At 38.2% G+C, this 20141-nt stretch overlaps 2 protein-coding genes across 4 annotated transcripts in view; one reads left to right on the top strand and one right to left on the bottom strand.

The window, feature by feature from the left end:
• Positions 1–11779, bottom strand: part of LOC149081401 (uncharacterized) — a 39177-nt gene extending 27398 nt beyond the window's left edge. The window contains exons 1-12 of the mRNA XM_089238220.1: positions 11344–11779; positions 9220–9308; positions 8897–9002; positions 7009–7081; positions 5297–5439; positions 4981–5121; positions 4718–4875; positions 4507–4588; positions 2360–2431; positions 1925–2011; positions 1086–1232; positions 583–721 (exon numbers count right to left, since the gene is read on the bottom strand). Coding sequence (XP_089094346.1) covers positions 583–721; positions 1086–1232; positions 1925–2011; positions 2360–2431; positions 4507–4588; positions 4718–4875; positions 4981–5121; positions 5297–5439; positions 7009–7081; positions 8897–9002; positions 9220–9308; positions 11344–11412 — 1306 coding nt within the window. The 5' untranslated portion in view covers positions 11413–11779. The remainder of the gene's footprint in view (positions 1–582; positions 722–1085; positions 1233–1924; positions 2012–2359; positions 2432–4506; positions 4589–4717; positions 4876–4980; positions 5122–5296; positions 5440–7008; positions 7082–8896; positions 9003–9219; positions 9309–11343) is intronic.
• A 1090-nt stretch (positions 11780–12869) lies between these two features.
• On the top strand, positions 12870–15784 carry LOC149081400 (pseudouridylate synthase RPUSD1-like). Of its 3 annotated transcripts, none has more exons than XM_089238217.1 (2): positions 12870–12943; positions 14843–15784. In XM_089238217.1, the coding sequence occupies exons 1-2, from the start codon at positions 12922–12924 to the stop codon at positions 15757–15759; spliced, it is 939 nt and encodes a 312-aa protein (XP_089094343.1). In that variant the 5' UTR covers positions 12870–12921; the 3' UTR covers positions 15760–15784. The 3 variants fall into 3 exon arrangements, with proteins under 3 accessions (XP_089094343.1, XP_089094345.1, XP_089094344.1); XM_089238219.1 differs by having other exon boundaries at positions 12936–13104; XM_089238218.1 differs by lacking the exon at positions 12870–12943 and adding an exon at positions 12961–13094.
• The last annotated feature ends 4357 nt before the right edge of the window (positions 15785–20141 follow it).

Below are 20141 nucleotides of genomic sequence, written 5' to 3'. Positions count from 1 at the left end.
GTCAATTCTGAACCTTTCCTATAAGCAAAAGATTAACAGTCGACACTTGACTGTACAAAACCAACAAATTTTTGCAAATTAATTATCTAGTCCTGAACAATATCTCAATTTCTTTGAAAATCTTTCCCATACATGCAATTTTTATTTCACAAACATTAATTTTTCGCACCTGCTCAAATTCCCAAGAACGAATGTCATAAGCTAATTGAAGCTCTGAACATGTAAGGTTGTTTCATATTAACATTACTTAATCTTGCTTTCAACAATTACATGCTTTGCATACACAATGCCATTTTTATACCTAACATGTTCAGAATCAAAAATTTGAATAAGTCTCTGCTTATTTTTCATTTGTTTGAAAAGATTAAGGGAAAAAATTTAACTTAATTTAAATTTATATTCCTTTCAATAGTATAAAAGTTCATAATTTTGAAACAATATGTAAATCACAATTTCAAATGGAAATACAGCACACGTGCAACATGCAATAAACAGTTCAAGCTATTATATACAGTTTTTTTTTAAAGATATTTAAAACATATATTTTACAGATGTATATTAGTGCATATATAATGTGTTTACCTGGAGAATAGTGTCTCAGAGTCTGAGACAGTTCACTCTGCAGCTGGGCAAGTTCCTCGACTGAAGCTTTCCTATCAACCTGCAGCTGGGCATTTTCTTCTAACAGTTGCTGAATCCTGTCTCGATCAGCCTCTCTCTCCTAAGTGATGAATAATATGGTAAACAGAAAAGTGGATCATCATAAAGGTTCAGGATATACAGAAAACTGTTATGTAGAGATGCTGGTCTGACAAGTGGACAAGACATCTTCCTCTACACAAAGGCTCAGTTTATGATTGGGGGGGGGGGGGGGAAATTAATATTGAAATAATACTTTTATTTTTTACATGGTTTGAATTTTACAGAAGAACAGTTGATATGAAATGCAGTGCTGTATGAAAACTTGCTATCACGTGTACATAAGTGCTCATGCAAGAAAATTTATACATTGTTTTACAATTAAACAAAACAAGAGTTCTGAAATTGTAAAAAAACATTACACCAAGAAACCATATCTCACTTACTATAGTTAACTCATTGATTTGTGAGCAGTATTTTAAAATATCAGCTTCAAGCTCTACAACTTGTTCTGCTCGTTTCCGACTCACTTCAAGTTGCTCTTCTAGCATCGTTTTTGTTTCAACCAGAATTCTGTTGTCTTCACGAAGTTCCTAATAAAACAAAATTGCAATTAAAGGAATTTATGATAAACTCAGAAACTCCTAGAACACAAGTCCTTCAACTTTTTAACGGCCAATGTTCGCAGGTTTTATCATTTGGAAAAATATATTTTTCGTTTATTAAAGCACTTAATTTCTTTTTCCTGAAGGTGTGAGATTCCAAACTTGGCTTGGAAAATAAAAAATATTGTTTATTTTAGCAGTTATGCCGTAAAAATTTGACTTTTTTTTAATTGCCTATTTTTGAGGAAGAATAGAATTTGATTTTTTTTATTTGTTTGATTTTTAATGTCGTTGCTGTGGAGTAGAGTTCAGAAAACATTTAAAAAACAATTTCATGAATATTTTGGTTGATATCACAAAACTGAAAGATCAGAAAGGGGGAAAAAAGAAAATCAATATAAATCTGAATTCGGATTAAGCAAAACAAGCCGTTAAAAGATTAAGGAATGTATAAATTAAAAAGAATAATTATTCATGAACTTCTTTACATGTGAGTGCAGCTTGTATCTATTTATTAGTGAATTTACCTGTTTGAAAACATATTAAAGTTTGAAATTAACACAAGCTAAAGGAAATACAATTACATAAATGACAATGCATATAGCTGACAAACTCTTATTCATATATAATAATTTTTAAAATCACATTGCATAACCATGGAAATCGAGACAAAACATTACCTCAACTCTAGATTTGTAAAATTCCAACTCGTTCATTTTATCTTTGTACCTCTGTATTTCACTTTCCAATCTGTCCACTTTACGAACCTGTGGATGGACATTAAGAACAAATGTGTGTAATATTTTGCATGTAATACCTTCAAATAACATTTGAGAATGAAAGGGAGGCTTAAAAAAAACTGAAAATTAAAGGAGACCATAAAAGATTGCAACAATGCCTAATACCATGCCATATGTATTTATACCTGATAATTAATGAAATATTATGAAAAATGAAAGGAATTTATTCTGCAATGAAAATTTTATCCATCAGCACCATTTCATAGAAGCAACATTTTTTTCAATATCAAACTCTTTTGTCTATTTCAATACCTATTTTTGTGGGAGATTTCAATAACAAACAATGGAAAAGTAAACTGAAAATTATCAACTTACACGTTCTTTGAGTATATCTATCTCATCTCTGTAAGTCTTTGCTGTCCGGGCATCTTGTATTAATTCTAAATTCTGAAAATTTTCACAAAAGATTATATGTATAAATACACTAGCAACTTTCTTTACTCACAGCAAAAAACTGAACTATGCAGCTAGTATGAACACAGGTCTTAATTCATGATGAAAGAAATATTTCTTACAACTACAAATACAACGGCACAACAGGCAAATTGCCCAACGAGGTGGCTGACTTAAGAACAACATGGATCCCCGAGCCATTCTTTGGAGGCGCTACCTACTACTGCTACACCACAAATGCAACCCCCCCCCCCCCCGCGGAACCCCCCAACGAATCGGTACATGCGGGAATGTGGAGTGTACGTGTAGTGCAACCTGACGTCAAGTTTGTTTCTGTGTAATGTTTGTTATGTGTAGTGCTGCCATCTGCCACCAGTTTTTTCTAACTATGAGTGAAGTGTTATGATTGAATGATTTATCGTTGTAAGACTGTTGCTCTCTGTGGCGAGACTTTTTAACGGGGAGATCGGCTCGCATTTGCGCCTTGAAGTTGGGAACCACAGAAAACCAACTTCAGCCGACCACCACTGTGGGGTTCGAACCCGGATCCTCGCATCGCGAGTCCGTCACTATAACCACTCAACCACCACAGCGGCTTGTTATAATGACCCCCATCATCCAGTAAAAAACAGACATTATATCGGAAGGAAAATATAAATCATAGTCATTATATGAAAACATTGTGGACATGTTCTACTGGTCGTTCTAATGGAATGGTCGCAATAACGTGAGGTCGTTATAAAGAACGTCTACTGTATAACAGAAAAATTCACATTCCATTTATGGCCAAACAAGTAATAGCTCTAGTCTTCTACAGATAAAATCATTTAGAGTAAATACAGTCAAAACCTACTTAATTGAACTCTGCTCTCAGAGAACTTTCAGATATAATGGTAGTACTTCCTTCAGAATTCTAATGCACGATATTCAAACTTATGCTGATGATTTGTTCCAAGACTAATAACATAAGTTGAGTAAAATCATTAAACTGATTATGCTCCTCCCTCTTCAGGAGGAGGTAAATGTGTAAATTTTTTTTATTCTTTTCTTAAGCTGGTATTACACTATAAAAGTTTTGGTTACATTTGAGTGAAGGTAACCAATGGGCTTATTGGTTGTTTTTTTTTTCCAAGTTTAGTAAAAGATTTTATAGAATTTTTATAGTGGAATCCCGTCCTAATTGAAAAACAACTTTAAGATGAGATGACATAAATGCTGCTACTACTACGTAATCGCACATGTACATTGTACACATTCCCCCACAGAATTTCTAAGGAATTGGCACATGTCGGAATATATATGCACATGTTGTGAATCTAATGTGAAGTTTGTTTCTGTGTAGTGCTGCCATCTGTCATAAATTTTTGTAACTATGAGTGAAACTTAATGATTGTACCATTGTAGGCCTGTTGCTCTCTGTGGCGAGCCTTTTTAATGGGAAGATCTGTCGTTTGCACCTCGAAGTGTTGGCAACCCAACATAAATGCTGGATACTTAGGAGGGGGGGGGGGGAACAAATTAAACCACTGTTGTATCAGCTTATTTTACTTATTTATTTATTCAATATTGATTGGCCGAGGCCTATACAAGAGGATGTGGAATTATATATGGCGAAATATATGGTTTATGTTATAAATACACTAGCAACTTTCTTTACTCACAGCAAAAAACTGAACTATGCAACTAGTATGAACACAGGTCTTAATTCATGATGAAAGAAATATTTCTTACATCTTTCTTAAGCTACAGGAAGTATACAGGAGAAAAAAATATATATAATTAAATTTTCATCTTGATTATAGCTGCGAGAAGCAAAATAACATTTTTTCCCACAAATAAGTGACCAATAAGCCCTACCATTCCTCAAGCTTCAATTATTGGTGAATGGAATTTCAATATGTAGATTTTAATCCACAGCAGGTTACATGATATTTTCCCCTCAAAGTAATAAAATTAGCATCTGGCAGATTATATGTTGTCGTGGATTGTAGGCGTGAAATTACAATAAGTAAATAACACAATAAAGTTTGTGATTATAAATGTATAATAATCATCTGCAAATCACAAACCTCTTGCCGTAGTTTGCTATGTGCATCTTTGGATAATTCTAACTCCTCTTTTAACTCTGTGATACCCTCATTTTTTTCTTCACTGAAAGTATAAAATCAATTTTTATAACTCCAAAATTAATTACTCAGACATTAAATGAAAGCTAAAATAAATAAATAAATAAACTTCAACACATCATTGTAATTATAAAGTAGGCAATCATCATCATACACTTCTTGCTGCAGCTTCCGAAGCTTCGCTTTAACATCAGCCAACTCGACTATGAGATGAGATTTGTCCACCTGACTTGCACTGGATGAACTCGCAGAATGGATATTATTTCCACCTGATGACAGACTTATGTTCTGCAATGCTGTGTTGACGACTTTCTGTGAAATTAACATGAACTTTGGTTTAATTTCCGCTGTGATCTAACAGTAGCATATGTGAATTTTGCAAACTCTGATGTTACAAAGGCTGTCAACCATACTGACCTGTGCAAGTTCATCCCTCTCTCTGACTAGTCGACGGAGATGCTGTACCAACAGACTGTACATATGCTCATGGTCCTCGGTAGGTACAAGGCTGAGCTCATTCCACTCGGATGTCCACACAGTTTCTGGATTATCGGTTACCTATAATGCAGGTTGGAAAAAAATTACATACAGCAACACAGAACTTAGAAACCTGTAATGCATGTTGCAATATTGGTACTTTCATATTGAAGTGGCCTTGAGGGAAATAAATAACAAAGCAATTTTTTTATTATTTACTTCTCCAAATTGAAAATGAAAGCAATAATGAACTCACCTGCTGGATGTAATCAACAATCTTGTGTTGAACTTCAACATCCATGGACTTTATGATCTCAATAAAATGTTCTTTTCTGTCACACTGTACTGCGCTCCCAAGTATGAGAAGTAACAGTGTTTCCATTTCTCCAACACAAGTATCTGTGAATACGCAAAATAGTACATTTAAAAAAACTAGTTAACATGCTTGGGTATACAAGTCAAACTTTCACAAGTTGAACATCTAGAACTAAGATTTTAAATGATTCAAAGCAATATCAACTGCTGAAAACATTTTGAAATATCAAAATTTGACTGCATCTTATTAGTTAACATACTTATGGATATGTGTTACTCCATGTGTGGATGCATGTGTATGCAGTTTTTAATTCAACTATGTGATTTCTACTCTACAGGTTGACTATTACTTATGACATCATACATTTAACACTCAGTTCACTAAATTACTGCTGATTCATATATACAGTATACAGTTGATGCTCGCTATTAATAGCAACCATTCCATTACAACGACCGGTAGGATAAATCCCAAATGTTTTCATAGAATGACTATCATATATATGTTTTAAAATTTCGATATAACGACCCTTCTAATATAACATCTGTTCTATATGGAAGAAAAGGTGGAGGTAGTTACATTGACCATTGACTGTACTAGTAATTCATAAATCAAATTAATAGGTTTATTATTCAATAACTTCTTGGAAACTTCAGTTTCGATGAATTACAAATCTCCAATTGATGATTGTGGACATTATGAGGCTTGTTAAATTAGAAAAAAAAGAGAAATTAAGCAGGTCGGAACTACGGGGGGGGGGGGGGACGCAATTGCTTAGGGTGGAAAAATTTAGGGGGGAGGTGGCAGTTTTAGGTGAGAACAAAGAACAACCCTATATAATACCAAATTTCAAAGTTGTGGGTTGGCGGCGGCAGCAAAATAATACTTGCCCCGGACAGCAAAAATCCTAGTTACAGCCCTCAATTAAGCAAAACTAATGGAATTTTTCCTTGACTTTACTCAGATTTAGTAAACCTCCTTACAATGTTAGTAGACACAATAACAGAATTTTGGAAATTTGGTGTTTTCCTCAGGTTCCAAGTTTGTAATCACATAGAAAATTGAAGGTAACGTCTAGTTCTTAGTTGCTAAGGGGGGGGGGGGGGATCTGGCACTAGTAATTCGTCAAGCCCTGCTTATATATATTTTTACAAATCACTGATTTCAGTTATTTCCATCTTTAAAAATTAAAGTTTTTATTTCCTCAGATTTACACTTGGTGGTTGGTTAAAAATGTTTCCTTTTAGTTAAATTAAATGATGTTTATATGACTTGCATAACAATATGTATAATTACAGTAAAACATTCTAAAAGTGACCACTTGGTATTCTGTGGGAAAAAAGGCAATACAAAAAGTGACTCGAAAATGGAACTTTTTAGTATGTATTCTATTTGAGCTCAACTGTTCATTCCAAGAAAAGCTGTGAAGGAAAGTTTGCGGTTAAAAGAGGTGTATAGGTGGACACTGGCAGAGTTTTTAGGAGTTTTTAGTGTACGTTACTCTGAACGCAAAAAAAAAGTTAGAGACTGCACCTACACCAAGAACATACATTCCGGCATGTGTACTGATTCATTAGAAATTCCATAGAGGAATATGTATGAGGTGCATGTATGGTTAAGTAGTAGTTGTGTGTATATGTTTATATACTCACATTCTTCTCCACCATGCTTGGCTAAAGCCAATATGTCTGGTGTCTTAATCAGCAATAACTGTCCAAGAACCTCCTTCATTAGCAATAAAGAAACAAAAATCATACATTTTTTTAATGAATAATAATACAAAAAATGAATTTTTCAATAGATTTTAATGAAAATCATACTTTGCCGAATAAAATAAACTATAAATTCATTTTAATTCATTCCCCGAGGGATGAAGTTATCACAAAGATAAGCAGTGATATGAACAAAGACGATAAGAAAGAGAAGTTTTTGCAGAAATGCAAGTTGCTTTTTACACACTGTACGTTCATATAGGCCCCTAAGCAACACGTGTAATTTTCAATCAAGAACTAAAAAAGCAACCAACACAAAACAAAATTAAATATTTAGTGTTTAATTTTTTTACAGTTCAAGATCTTTTTTGAGAGATATAACTTGATATTGTGTGGCATTAGTCCTTTGGCTGTGCAAATGGTCGAAAATATACTTTTCCTCTATGCGCAAGGAAAAAAAAAATTCCCCTTTTCTCCTCTTGTATTGCAAATCATCAGAAAATGATCAAGTGGGCAACTATGCTCATATATACAATGCAAGCTGTTAAAGGGTGAATACTGTTCTAAGTTAAATTTTTTTTAACTGCGTTAAAAACAAATAATCATACATAAAAAAAACTCTCATAATGATTAGTTATATCCCCTTGAGGTTAGAATGCCAGGGAAAATATAATTGGATCAATCTTTGCTTCAAATTAACCGCAAGAGCTTAAAATGAACTTATAAAGCTGTATAAGTCAGGACTGGACAAATCCCAGTCATAGGGTCGCCCTGCGACTGAAAAATTTGTATTGCTGCCCAAAATTTTCTTTGCATAGTTACTAAATTGCAGGCTGAGAGCAGCACAAAATGTTTGGAATTTATAGCAGCCTATCAGCCAGCATGAAAAAGGGTTGCTATGACCCTGCAAAATGTCAAAACAAAACACATTATCTTGGACCATTCTCTTCAGGTAAAAATTTTTTCTGGTGCCTAGATTTTTTTTTGTGATTTGTCCAGCCCTGATATAAGCCACTGCATTTTGATATGGTGGGACATAAAATAGATTGCGGGTCTGAAGATTTATGCTATTACAGTGAAAACTGATTTGCACAGAAATAATTGCAGTTGATTCATTTTAATGAATATGTTATAGCAAAAATCTCGTTTTAACGAAAACTATTCTAATCCCCCAGATAAGTTCACACAGAAACAATGTAAAAATCGATAATTCCTTTATAACAAAATTTTGCGACAACAAAGAGATTTTTTCCCCGGTCTCTTGGAGTTCATTATACTGTAACAGGATTCGACTGTAGTACATCCAAGTCAAACAACTTTCACAGCAGAAAAGGTAATTGATGCATTCTGAGGACAAACTTTGAGAAAATGATTTGTAGTTGAAAGCAGATCTGACTATTTCAGTAAGGATATGAGTATCAGAAATTTGAAATTTCTTGAAATAAACAAAGCACAGGAGTATTTTTCATGTGTTCAATCCAAATGTTATTGAATGAATAATAAGGATTGTGGCTTATGGAAAAACCATCTGGAACATATCTAACATAAGAATTATAAAGCAGAAGAAAGGTTTCTGTATTTTCAAAAAGCATAGGTGTTATAAAATCGTTATTTTTTTATGCTTTCAAAACATTATCATTAATACACTGGTTGAAATTGAAAGACCTGTGAGACGTGACACCCAACTCTTTCATGTACTCGAGCATTTGACCATCGATATTTCGATACAGAATAGGACTATGTTTCACACTGAAAGACAAATATCTTACGGGAAATTACAGCGAGAGATAGAAAGTGTAAAGTTATTCTAAATAGTTTTAAAAAATACCTCATAAAAAGCTTTGATATTATGGACCAGCACATCCAGATTTCGAATCCTTGTAGCGACATCATTCGCGGAAGAGCTTATACCATGATACGGTGGGTGAGGATCACTGCAAGCAAGCAAAAACATACACTGTATCATTTGCGGTACAAAATTAAAGAATAAAAAACACTGATGACATGAAGGGAAGATTTTCCTTTGATTTTGAATCATAATCTAAAGCTTCAAAATATTTTCTTAATAAATAAATTAATAATCACACAAAGAGCATCACAATGTAAAGTTGTATATCGCAAAATGATTGAGTTGTTAGATTTTATTCATACATTTCTAGCCAAATGTTGTACAGGAATGATCCATCACATAAACACTTGAACTCCAATGTTTTCTTCTCTTCATCCTGGAATGTCTTTGCCTGAGGAAAAGTAAATAACAGATGTTAAATTTATCAACATCACGCAGAAAATTGATACCATTATAGTAGAGAAATACCTCGATCAACCGAGTTTCTGGGGTGTTATCCAAGAAAATTTTCATGAACGGAACCGAAGTATAATCGGTATTTGGAAATATTTTAATGGGCCTACATATTTTGAAACAGTTACGATTTAGCAATCGTAGTCGTGATGATTTTGTCTCACACCATTTCACTTTAAAATGGCTCAAAACGTTATATGACTGTGAACATTGTTACCATTGTTATGAGTATTAAATAATTTTGATAACAGCTTTTGGGGGGGGGGAATCATTTGCGTCATAATGGGGGTTGGCACATTGCCAAATTTTGGTTAGGAGAACAATGTTGGTTGAAGAAAATAGATAAACTGCTGACAAATCTTGATGCATAACTCACTGCTATTCTATGAAAGTTCCAGATGGGTAATAGAGGTGCAATTTATTTTTTAAATGTGAGAGAATTCAGAGGTGAATTTATGGTTTTGTCGGCTGCAGGCTAAAAGAATTTGCCACCATAGGCTCAGTCCCCTGGCCCTATAAATATGCTCGTCTCTAAGTCACTCACATGCTTACACATTTTCTGGATCAGATCTTATGTGGTTCACTGACAATGTTCCTCACTCTCAAGATCACTCTTTGAGTCACACTCACATGCTCTATAAGTCATTCTTTTGAAACACTCCCATACTCACACGCTGCCATTGTCCCTTGCTTTATGAGCTGGTTATATTTCCATACTCTATATTTTAGTTACACACCCTGTATGTACACACTCACATACTCTATGGGTGACTCTTTAGGTTACACTCCCTATACAGATGCCTACCACTGCTCCATTCGGAACTCAAGATGCCTGCCTTCACTCAGGTGCGAATACAGAGGGGGGTGATGGGAACAATCACCCCTCCCAGAAGCAAAATAAAATGAGAAAATTTGTGCCCTATAACAGTGTTTCTCAACCGCCGGGCCCTGACATCATTCATACCAGGTCGCGGGTGATTAGTCGTTTCCTTTTTTCTCATTCATTTTCTGTTGTTCGTGTGTTTGGCTGGGCATTCAACTCACAAAAATGAATGAAACCGGGCCGTGGGCTTGCAAAGGTTGAGAACCACTGTCCTATAAAATATGGGATGATCAAATCAACTTCCACAATTTGCTCCTCCCATCACATTCTCCTGACGAAATTTAACTAAACCTAATTAAACTTTTTGTTAGTGAATTTTTTGATTGACACGCTTTTATAAATAAATTATTTGCTAGGGACTTCGTTTTTTTTTTAGGGGTGGGCCCAGTTTCGCACAAAAAAAACACAGATTTTGCCAATGACTTAAGTAAATTAGAGTGGAGCGCCATCTCTCTTTTATAATGTTACAGTATCAACATAACCATATATTCTAACATAATTGATTATATAATTATTATCAATTACAGAACAGATCATCATTTTACATGCATAGATAGCAAATTTTAGTTGTTTTTTTTTTCAGATATAAAACAGCCATTCTCAATAACGGCCACATTTTTGCAGTCCCGTTAGTAGATATGCAATTTATTGTGCACAACATGCTCTCACAATTTTTTTTTTCAACACTGTACGATTAGCACAATAAAAACCTCCCAACAACAGCCACATTGTTGTAGTCGTCCCGTTAGTGGCCATTGTTGGAAGTCGTTAGTGGCCAAGTTTTACTGTACTAATCATTTTATATACATTGTTTAAAAAAATAATACATCAAGAGCATGCTCTTTCTATACACAATAAATTGTATTTTTATAATTATTATATACAATACGATGTTTTGTTTCTTAATGTTTGCCCTATTTTTTTTTTTTTTCTTCTCAATGTGAATTCACACATCATGTTATGCTTTACAACTTGGTGTTCTCAAATGAATGAATATTGATGGCGAATTCAAAACTGATAAAAATCCACGCCGGAACAAAAACATAACCATCTCATATACACAAAAAATATACAAAATTTCACAACGCACCCAAGATACTAAAGGACTTTTCATGAAATGGTTGACAGTTGCAGGAGCGCTTTCGGAGCACATTCTCATCGCTTTTTTATTTACACGAACAACAATCAAAACAATCGGATGTCGGATAAACAATGCTTGAAACAATAACACGCAAATTCATTGTTGAATTTAAAATTATGGTAGTAATAATAATAATAATCTTTGAAGCTGAGATGGGTCAAAATGTGTCAAATCGACTTTTTTCAAAATAAAGGATTGGCTTATTTATAATATTTCAAAGCATTTTCGCGGCTGGAAAGTCGATGAGTCGCAACTTAAAGGACAACTTCTTTTTCCTGTCAAAAGATTAAACAAAAAATGATCTCCAAACCAGGAAACAAAGCCACAAAAGCTGCAACAAGGATACGACGTCCTGTCAACTTATTGGACAACAACCATCATCTTTGACGTATGCGGACGGGGGAAAGGGGTGTAGGTCGTACGTTTTGTTCTAGGTAATTTCTACCGACTTCACTACGATATCTTTCTCACGGTACTTTATTGGTGGGAATCGTAATTTTCATGACGTCATCAACGTTACTTCATTGAGATATCAGGTGACTGTTCGTCCCGTATTTCCCGGGACAGTCCCGGTTTTTTCCATATTTTGCACGAAGTCTACTCGAATTTTTATTCTTTATTGAAGTCAAAGATTGAAATTATTTTTCAACTCATAAGTTATATTATGATAATTACAACTATAAATGAGAATTTAATCTCCTTCATTTGTCTCAGTGAACTTTTTTTCGTGGAATTCATTTCAATCCACTGCAATTAGAAGTAATGCTACATTTCCCGCCATTGTGATTTTTCCTTTATTTCAACAATATTTGGCGACTTTGTTAAGTTTTAACGTCATTTTTGGCAATAATTGGCAGTGTCCCATATTTTCCCGTATTTCTCTCGAATAAATATGGTGACTTTATTGAGATATTTCGATATTTTATAAAAAAAGAAAATTATTTTTTTTTAACTAATGACCTATTGCACTAAAAATTACCAAAATATGATGCCAAAAATGATACTCATTTAATCATGTCATTTAAAAAAAAAAACTCCCGTTGTGCCAACAGGAAAACTTCAATAAAAAAGTCTAATCAAACAGATGTAGGCAAAGCGGCTCAAGATCTTTATACAGCTTTGGATGTAGGAAAGAGACGATTTCATTCCCACGTAATAGACACTAATGTTTGCGGAAAATATTTTTAAATATTCAATAAATTGAATCAAACGAAAGAACATGTTTCAACGATTGGAAGATGAGGAGAAAAAAATGTCGTAGTAAACTCCGTAGAATTCTATATTTTCATTTTTAGTTGAAACCTTTTTTTTTTACTATAAAATTATCTTTCTATTAAACATTTTATTTTTCAATCGTAAAAGTCTTGTTTCGATTCAATTCGAAGAAATTTATGAAAAATATATGAATGATAAATGCACATTTTCACGATTTTTTTTTTTTTCCAGATGTTTTTCAGTCGTTGTAAAAGCACGATCAAAAGAGATATTTGTTTATTTACATCGAGATGCAAACAGTGGATTGACTGGATGCGAAAATTTTCACAGCGAAGTTAGTATTATTTCGAATGACTTATGTGTTACTCGTTGGTGCAAAAACTCCGGCCCGCGGGACAATTCCAGCGCTTTCGAGAGACCCGCATCTGACCCGTGGAGTAATTTAACAAAATTATATTATTTCAAAACATGCTTCAGCATGGGTGGTAAAATACTGTATGAAACTTATTTTAGTATTATACAGCGGTTTATTATTGATTTTTTGTAACTATGTAGAAAGTCTTAGCTCCCGATTGAAAACGTGGTGAAATTAATTTTATAACTGTTTTTCATCCATATTCTTCCAAAAAATACTAATCCTAGACTGAATATAGCCCGTGAGAGGAAAAGTTTGTGCGCCGATGATGTTAATTATTAACAATCAATACTGTGTGCTTAATACATGTCCCGCTGGTCGAATGTGGCCCGCGACCTCATACCTACTTTTGTAGAACGGAACTAAATGGCACATTTACAAATCATTTCAGCGACCCCCGGCGCAATCAGTCCCCAGATCACTTAATTGGACCACAGCACATTTACAGGTCCTCCCAAGTGACCCGTGGCATATCCACAGATAAATTAAGTAGGTGAGCCGTAGCACAGTTCTGTAGCCCTTAAGCGGCCCCCACATCCTGGAGCAGGGCCTTTATGCTGGAATTTTTTGCGGGCCCTTCTACCGTTAATTTATAGCATGAAAAAGCAAAAAAATGATGAGAATTGTCCCGGGCCCCTGGACTACAGCCCTGTCAACCCCGCCCTTGTGGGGGCCATGAGCCCTTAATGCAGTTCCACATCGTCTAAATTACCTGCAGCATATTTCCAGATCACAAAGTGATCCTCGGCACATTTACAGATCACTTGAGTGACTTGCGGCGCTTTCGGAGATCACTCAAGTGTCCGCAAAACATTTATAGACCCCCAAGTCAACCGTGATATATTTCACAGATCACTTAGGTGAACCACAGCACAGTTCTATAGCTCTTACGCGGCCCATGTCACATTTCTGTATCCCTTGAGCGGCCCGGAGTGCAGTTCTACATTACTTAAGTTACATACATCACAGTTCTAGATCACTCAAATGCATAAGCGTACACAGAATTGCAGGGGGGGGGGGGAGGAATTACGTTTTTTCCTGCAAAATAACACTAATCTCGGCTTGGGGGGGGGGGGCTTTTGTGTACGACAGTGCTCAAGTGACTCGCAACCAGTGCCGTCTTAACGCATGGGCCCACCCGGGCCTCAAGAGAAGAGGAGGGCCTCACAAAAATGCGATGCGGTTGAAATTTTCTAGGATTTACCAGCTAGGGCCTCCGAAAAACCACTTGGCCTGGGGGCCCATGATACTCTTAAGACGGCCCTGCCTGCAACACATTTACTGATCCCAAGTGATTCGCAGCATATTCCCAGATCACACAGTTCTGTATCCCTTAAGTGGCCCGAGGTGCAGTTGCACACCACAGCAGCACGATTTCCTCGATTTAACGAATAAAATGGTTGGTTTCTAACGATTCGTTAAACCGGGGGTTCGACCGTATACACATTATGTCACCGGTGGTTAACTTAAACAAATGTTGCAACTGCAGTGAAACCTGTGTATAACGATATTTCTCCTTTGGTCCCAGCGGAATTCCTTAATTCATAGGAAACGGTGCAAATGCTCCCAACGATAACCTGGGACTGCAGTAATATTGTTTTTCCTAAGTCCCAACAATATCGTTATATGTGGGCTCGTTTGTAACCCCACAATCATCATACATGGTGCTGGGCATGGGGAAGGGGACATTTGATTCTGATACCGCCCGGGTGACGTTATAGACAGGTTTTACTGTGTAATAACGGGACTTTTTCTACGTTGTTCTAGTAATTATTTTCTAAAATGAAATATAACTTTTCGGTCTTTTTTTTCTTTTAGCTGCCCTTTTGAATGACCGGGATCTGTTGCCGAAAATGCCATTGCTGCTGAAATCTGTCGATTCATTTTCCAAACGAATGTTATTTACCAGTCTCGTTAGAAACTGTATCGGCGATAACATTAAGCCGGTCGTCGAAGCGGTGGACGTCCCCACCATCCACCGCAGCTCGAACTACTTGGCAGTCCGCAAGCCTCACGACCTCCTCGTGTGCGGCAAGAATTCCAAGGACAACAGGCCGTCAGTCGCTACTCTACTGAAACTCAAATACCCGGACCTGTTCGACCCTAAGGTTGGGCACGGCTTCAGGTTCTGCCACAAGATCGACTTCGCGTCCAGCGGCGTCCTGTGCCTGGCGCTGTCCGACCAGTCGAACAAGGTGTTCTGCGACGCCCTGCAACGGAACCGCGTGAACAAGTACTACCTGGCACTGGTCAGCGGGCACGTGGGAAGCGATCGCCTGGTGATCTCCGGGGACATCGGGACGGATTCGAGACCCGGATCCACCCACAGGATGTGCACGGGCGATCGGGAATACTGCCGGGACGCGAGGTGGGCTCTCTCGAAGCTCCTGGTCCTACAGAGGGGTCTCCAAGACGGGAGACCGGCCACGAAGGTCTTGCTGAAGCTCTGCACTGGGAGGCGGCACCAGCTGAGGCTTCACTGCCTGAGCGTTGGCCACGGGGTGATCGGAGATTTCACGTATGTCCCGGGAACGGATGTGGATCGCCCCAGGATGTTTCTGCACTCCTACCGTTTGGCACTTCCACCTGGAATGGAGCCGCTGGATGTTAAGACGGACGATCCATTCACGGAGCTTGATATCAATAACAAATGGACACCGATTGAAACTGTCAATGAACTGGACGAAACTGCATTTTCGTGTGTATCTTCCATAAAAAATAGTGATCCCTTTTAATTAAATACTTTTTTTTCAATTCCCATGGCTTGTGACTCATTCTCAGTGCCTTTCTGTGGTTGTTTTTTTTCTTATCACAAACTACTGCAATTCACATGCTCAACCTTTATCCCGCGGGGCCAAATGTGGCCCTCGGAGTCATCTGTTGTCGCCAACTTCCTCGAACCTAATTTTGTAAAAATGAACTATAAGCAACACATTTCCACAGTGCCGTAACTTGCCATTCCTGTGCCGTGTGCAAGAATTTGCATTTAGGCCCATTCTTGGGCTAAACGGGTCAATCTGGGGGGCCCTGCGTCCAATTAACTTTGCCACGTAATGTGTCCACACCAGTCGTTTCCACTTAGTTAAGCCACGGCCGCAATTGGAGAACGAGTGGTTTAAAAGAATGGCCAAGGATGATAAAGCACTCAGGAAAATCAAGGAACTGGTCGGCTTTTTGGAAGAGAACATGGAGTGGCTTTTGGAGAGAACAATAAGCGGACGGGAGCGGCAGATCGAGCGACGAGCCCACCTGCACCCAGGAGAAGGAGTGAGAGAATGAGGAGACGGGATGACAGGGAGAAGAAGAATGGACTGAGGAGGAAAACGATGATCAAGAGGCAGACGATCCAGTCTCCGACTTCCGTTAATGAGGACGAGGCCAAGAATGAGGAAGTCGCGAATTAGTATTTAATTAAATAAGGGCGAAAGCTGTTCCTTGTAGGCGAAGGTCGCGAGGCAGCTCCCTTGAAACCATACCGGATGAGCGGCTGGACTTTGAGGGCTGGGCGGGGGCTGGCCAGGTGTCAGGCAGTTGAATGCATTCTGTGTCTTGTGCACTTAGTATACAGTCGCTTTCGTGGGCCGGGGTATTTGGGGGGACACACACACTCATACTTCCGGCACAACTGAATCGGTAGTAAATTTCCTATGGCGATAGACCGGAGTTGTGCTCGGTTTAAATGAATGAATGCCTAGTTACGGCACTGCATCCATGTCACTTGAGTGATCTGCGGTGCAGCTCCAGTTCAAACGGTGTATTCCCGGATCACTTGAGTCTCCCACACAGATCACCTGAGTGGCCTCCGGCACATTTACAGATCACGTACGTGACATCGCGGTGCAGTTCCACATCACTTAAGTGACCCGCGGCACGCTTACATATCATTCGAGTGACGCGCGGCACACATATCAGTTGAGTGACCCGTACCACACTTACGGATCAGTTGAGTGACCTGTGGCACACTTACAGATCATTCGAGTGACCCGCGGCACACTTACAGATTATCTGAGTGAGTTCCAGCACATTTATGGGGGGGGGGGGTCCCGTGACCCACGGTGTAGTTCCACGTCACTTGAGTGACCTTGCGGTGCATTTCCAGATCACTCGTGTGGCCCGCCGCATGTTTACAGATCGCTCAAGTGTAGGGTAACCAGATTTAAAAAATTAGAAAGGAGGACGTTTACGAGCCCTTTCCGATTCCCACGGCGCAGATGGTGGAAAATTATACTGACAAGAAAAAAAAAAACCCCCCATCAATAATTTTTCCAAACTAAAACAGAACCACTAGAAAAAAAAAGAACAAATAATGATCCGTCTTCCTTCGCTCGTAAAGAATTTGTCTCCGATTTTGGGAAGTTTTATTTATTACTTTGCCTGGAGCATGGTGATAGGTATTATTTCTCGGCACTCAGAAAGTTTCTTTCTCTTTTGGGAGTGTTGCTTTTTCGCAGGGGGCGAATCAAACACGGAAGTCAGCATCGATTGTTGTTTGCATCCTATTTTCTTTATTTTTGAATGGATGAATGGAACAGGTGTAACACCGTCCCCCCCCCCCCCCCACTCTGCACATACAAGTTGTGTAGTAAATGGCATTAGCTGTTGGTGAGCAAACAATGGCATTTATAAAATGGGTATTTTGTGGTTTTGTTCTTCCAGAGCTGGTTTTTTTTTTTTTTTCGTTTTAGCCTGGAGCAAGCCGGGCTGTGGCCTCGGCCCCGCGGGGCCTTGGCGGAATATCAGAATATAGCATCTGCCCTACTTGGAGGCCCAATGTGGGTTCTAGTATTCTGGGAATTTCGACGGCGATAATCAAAAAGCGAAAACCTTTCAGGTTTCCGAACCCTTCTTAAAGGAGGACAAAAGGGCAAATTTTCTAAAACGTGGGAGGACGCTTGAAATGACATCGAGAGGAGGGCATCTGGTAATAACCATCTGATCCACTTAAGTGGCCCATGGCACATTCCCGGATTACTTGTGAGTAACCTGCGGCACATTCACAAATCACTCGAGTGATACGCGGCACAGTTCCAGAGCATTTAAGCGACTCGCGCAAAAAGTTCCAGATTCCCCCAAAAGTCCCGTAGCAAAGTTCCAGATCACCCCCAACGTCCCACGGGAAAAGTAACCAGAGGTCACGGGGACCTTTGAGAGTCCTTGTGGAGATTTCAGAGGTAAGGGGAGGATCAATAAGCTTGAATATGGGCCCACTGCCGAAACGAGGATTTTGGGGGGTGGGGGGGGGGCAAACACGATTTTGCCATGGACCAGTTATTATTGAACACGGAAAGGGGTAAAAGAGAGCCGCATTTATGGTTTTGCCGCCGCCTGTGGGGCTACAAAAATTTTGCCGCCCTTCTACCATTCCAGTCCAATTTTCTGGGCTACTCTTTCCCCGAATTTGCCACCCTGTGCTATAACGGGCTTAGCCTCTCCCCCACTCCTGCAAGTACACCTTGTCTCTAAGTCACCATTTTAGTCACTCACATTCTTGCACACTGTTTTGGTCACACACGTACTTGCACACGCTCTAGGTCACTCTTTTGCTTGCTCACTGGCATGGTTCCTTGCGTGTTGGATCACTCTTTTGAGTATTTACGCATGCTCTACGCTCTCTAGGTCAGCGTTTCCCAACTTTTCTCTGAACCCGAGGACCATCAGAATGTCTGAAACAATTTGACGGACCACTTGTGTCCTGTATTAAGGAACATTCCTATATAGTGTTTTCATAATATATAAATTATATTATGATAATTATGATATAATAATTATTCAAATCAAATTTATTATTTTTCACACATTCAAAGATCACTTAAGTAACCGGTGACACAGTTCCAAAACACTTAAACGTGGCACATTTAGAGATCCCTTGAGTGACATGTGGCACAATTTTAGAGCACTTCAGTGTTGCTCTACATCACTCAAAAGTTACCCGCAGAACATTCCCAGATTACAAGTGATCCATGGCATAATTACGGATCATTTGACTGATGCGTTGCACAGTTCCAGACCACTTAAGCGGCCCGGATACATTTCCTGCGCACTTGAAGGGTCCGTGAAACATTTAGAGGTCGCTGAAGTGGCTCTGTAGGGGATTTATCATTAGGGAGAATGTTAGTTCAGGTGCCCACAAACTAGCCGAAGATTTTCCTCGTTTTTGGCGCACCGAGTAAGATGCCATCAAGAATATTTCAGATTTTCATAAAGGGTGGTTGATGACGTAAGCATCATCCAAACCCCTCCCCCCTTGTCATGAAAAGCCAGCAAATCGGAACCCCCCCCCCCCCATCGATGCTGACGTAATACTTGAATGAACCCTTAGCTCCTTCTAGTTCCGAATAATTATCTTTTATAGTATTTGGAACAATGATTATTATTTCTATAGTTAAAACATAGCCAGCTTGTTTTTAACTTTTTTTAATTTAACTAAATTATCAACTAAAAACTTAACTAAATTTAACTTTTTTTTCATATTGCCACATATGCGAGACGCCTTCAAAAGCTTGGCCCTGTGTGGCCGCATTTGTCACACACCTCTGAGGGCGACTCTGGTCGATTTAATTGAATACTAAATACGTATGTATGTAAAATAAATAGCCATGGTTAGTGGCTAGGGGTTAGGCCTTGGTGCATTTATAGTGTAAAAAAACAAAATCAGAACAACATGGGCACCAGAGCCCTGTCTGCCCCTGCTCCCACTTGTGTGAGCCATGACATCAACTGATGACTTCTTGAGACGGTCAAAAGCTTTAGCGAGACATGTGAAGAAGCAAAAATGTCTAATTTTCCTATGCTTTTGTAACATGAGCTGCTTCATCTGAAACAAAATCATTCATGTCTAGCACCATCCAGTCAAACAAAGCTAATGCATGCCAACATCGATCCCTCAGATTAGTTATTTGCGTTTAAAGGGGTGGGGGTGCTGGAGGGGTTAGGGCTTTTCTAATGATAATTAGTATCGGGAGAGTAGGAAAATTTTAAAAAGAGCAATTCTCAATGCTCGAAATATCCAAGTTTTAAAGATTATGGCCTCTGAAATTCACTAATAATCTTAAAAATATGTTAAAATTGTCATTTGTAGTAAGGAAATTTCAGAAAAGACATTTTTACCAAAAAAGTT

The sequence above is a fragment of the Pholcus phalangioides genome, unplaced genomic scaffold, assembly GCF_987345545.1.
Source record: "Pholcus phalangioides strain wild (caught in Gottingen) unplaced genomic scaffold, Ppha-v1.0 ptg000010l_1, whole genome shotgun sequence".
Lineage (NCBI taxonomy): Eukaryota > Metazoa > Arthropoda > Arachnida > Araneae > Pholcidae > Pholcus > Pholcus phalangioides.
This window is presented reverse-complemented; position numbering and strand designations above follow the sequence as displayed.

Excerpts from the sequence above, each read along its gene's own strand:
- LOC149081400 (XM_089238217.1), top strand. The coding sequence starts at position 12,922 with ATGCGAAAATTTTCACAGCGAA. Across the intron at positions 12,944-14,842 it reads GCGAAAATTTTCACAGCGAA|CTGCCCTTTTGAATGACCGG; the intron begins GTTAGTATTATT and ends TTTTTCTTTTAG.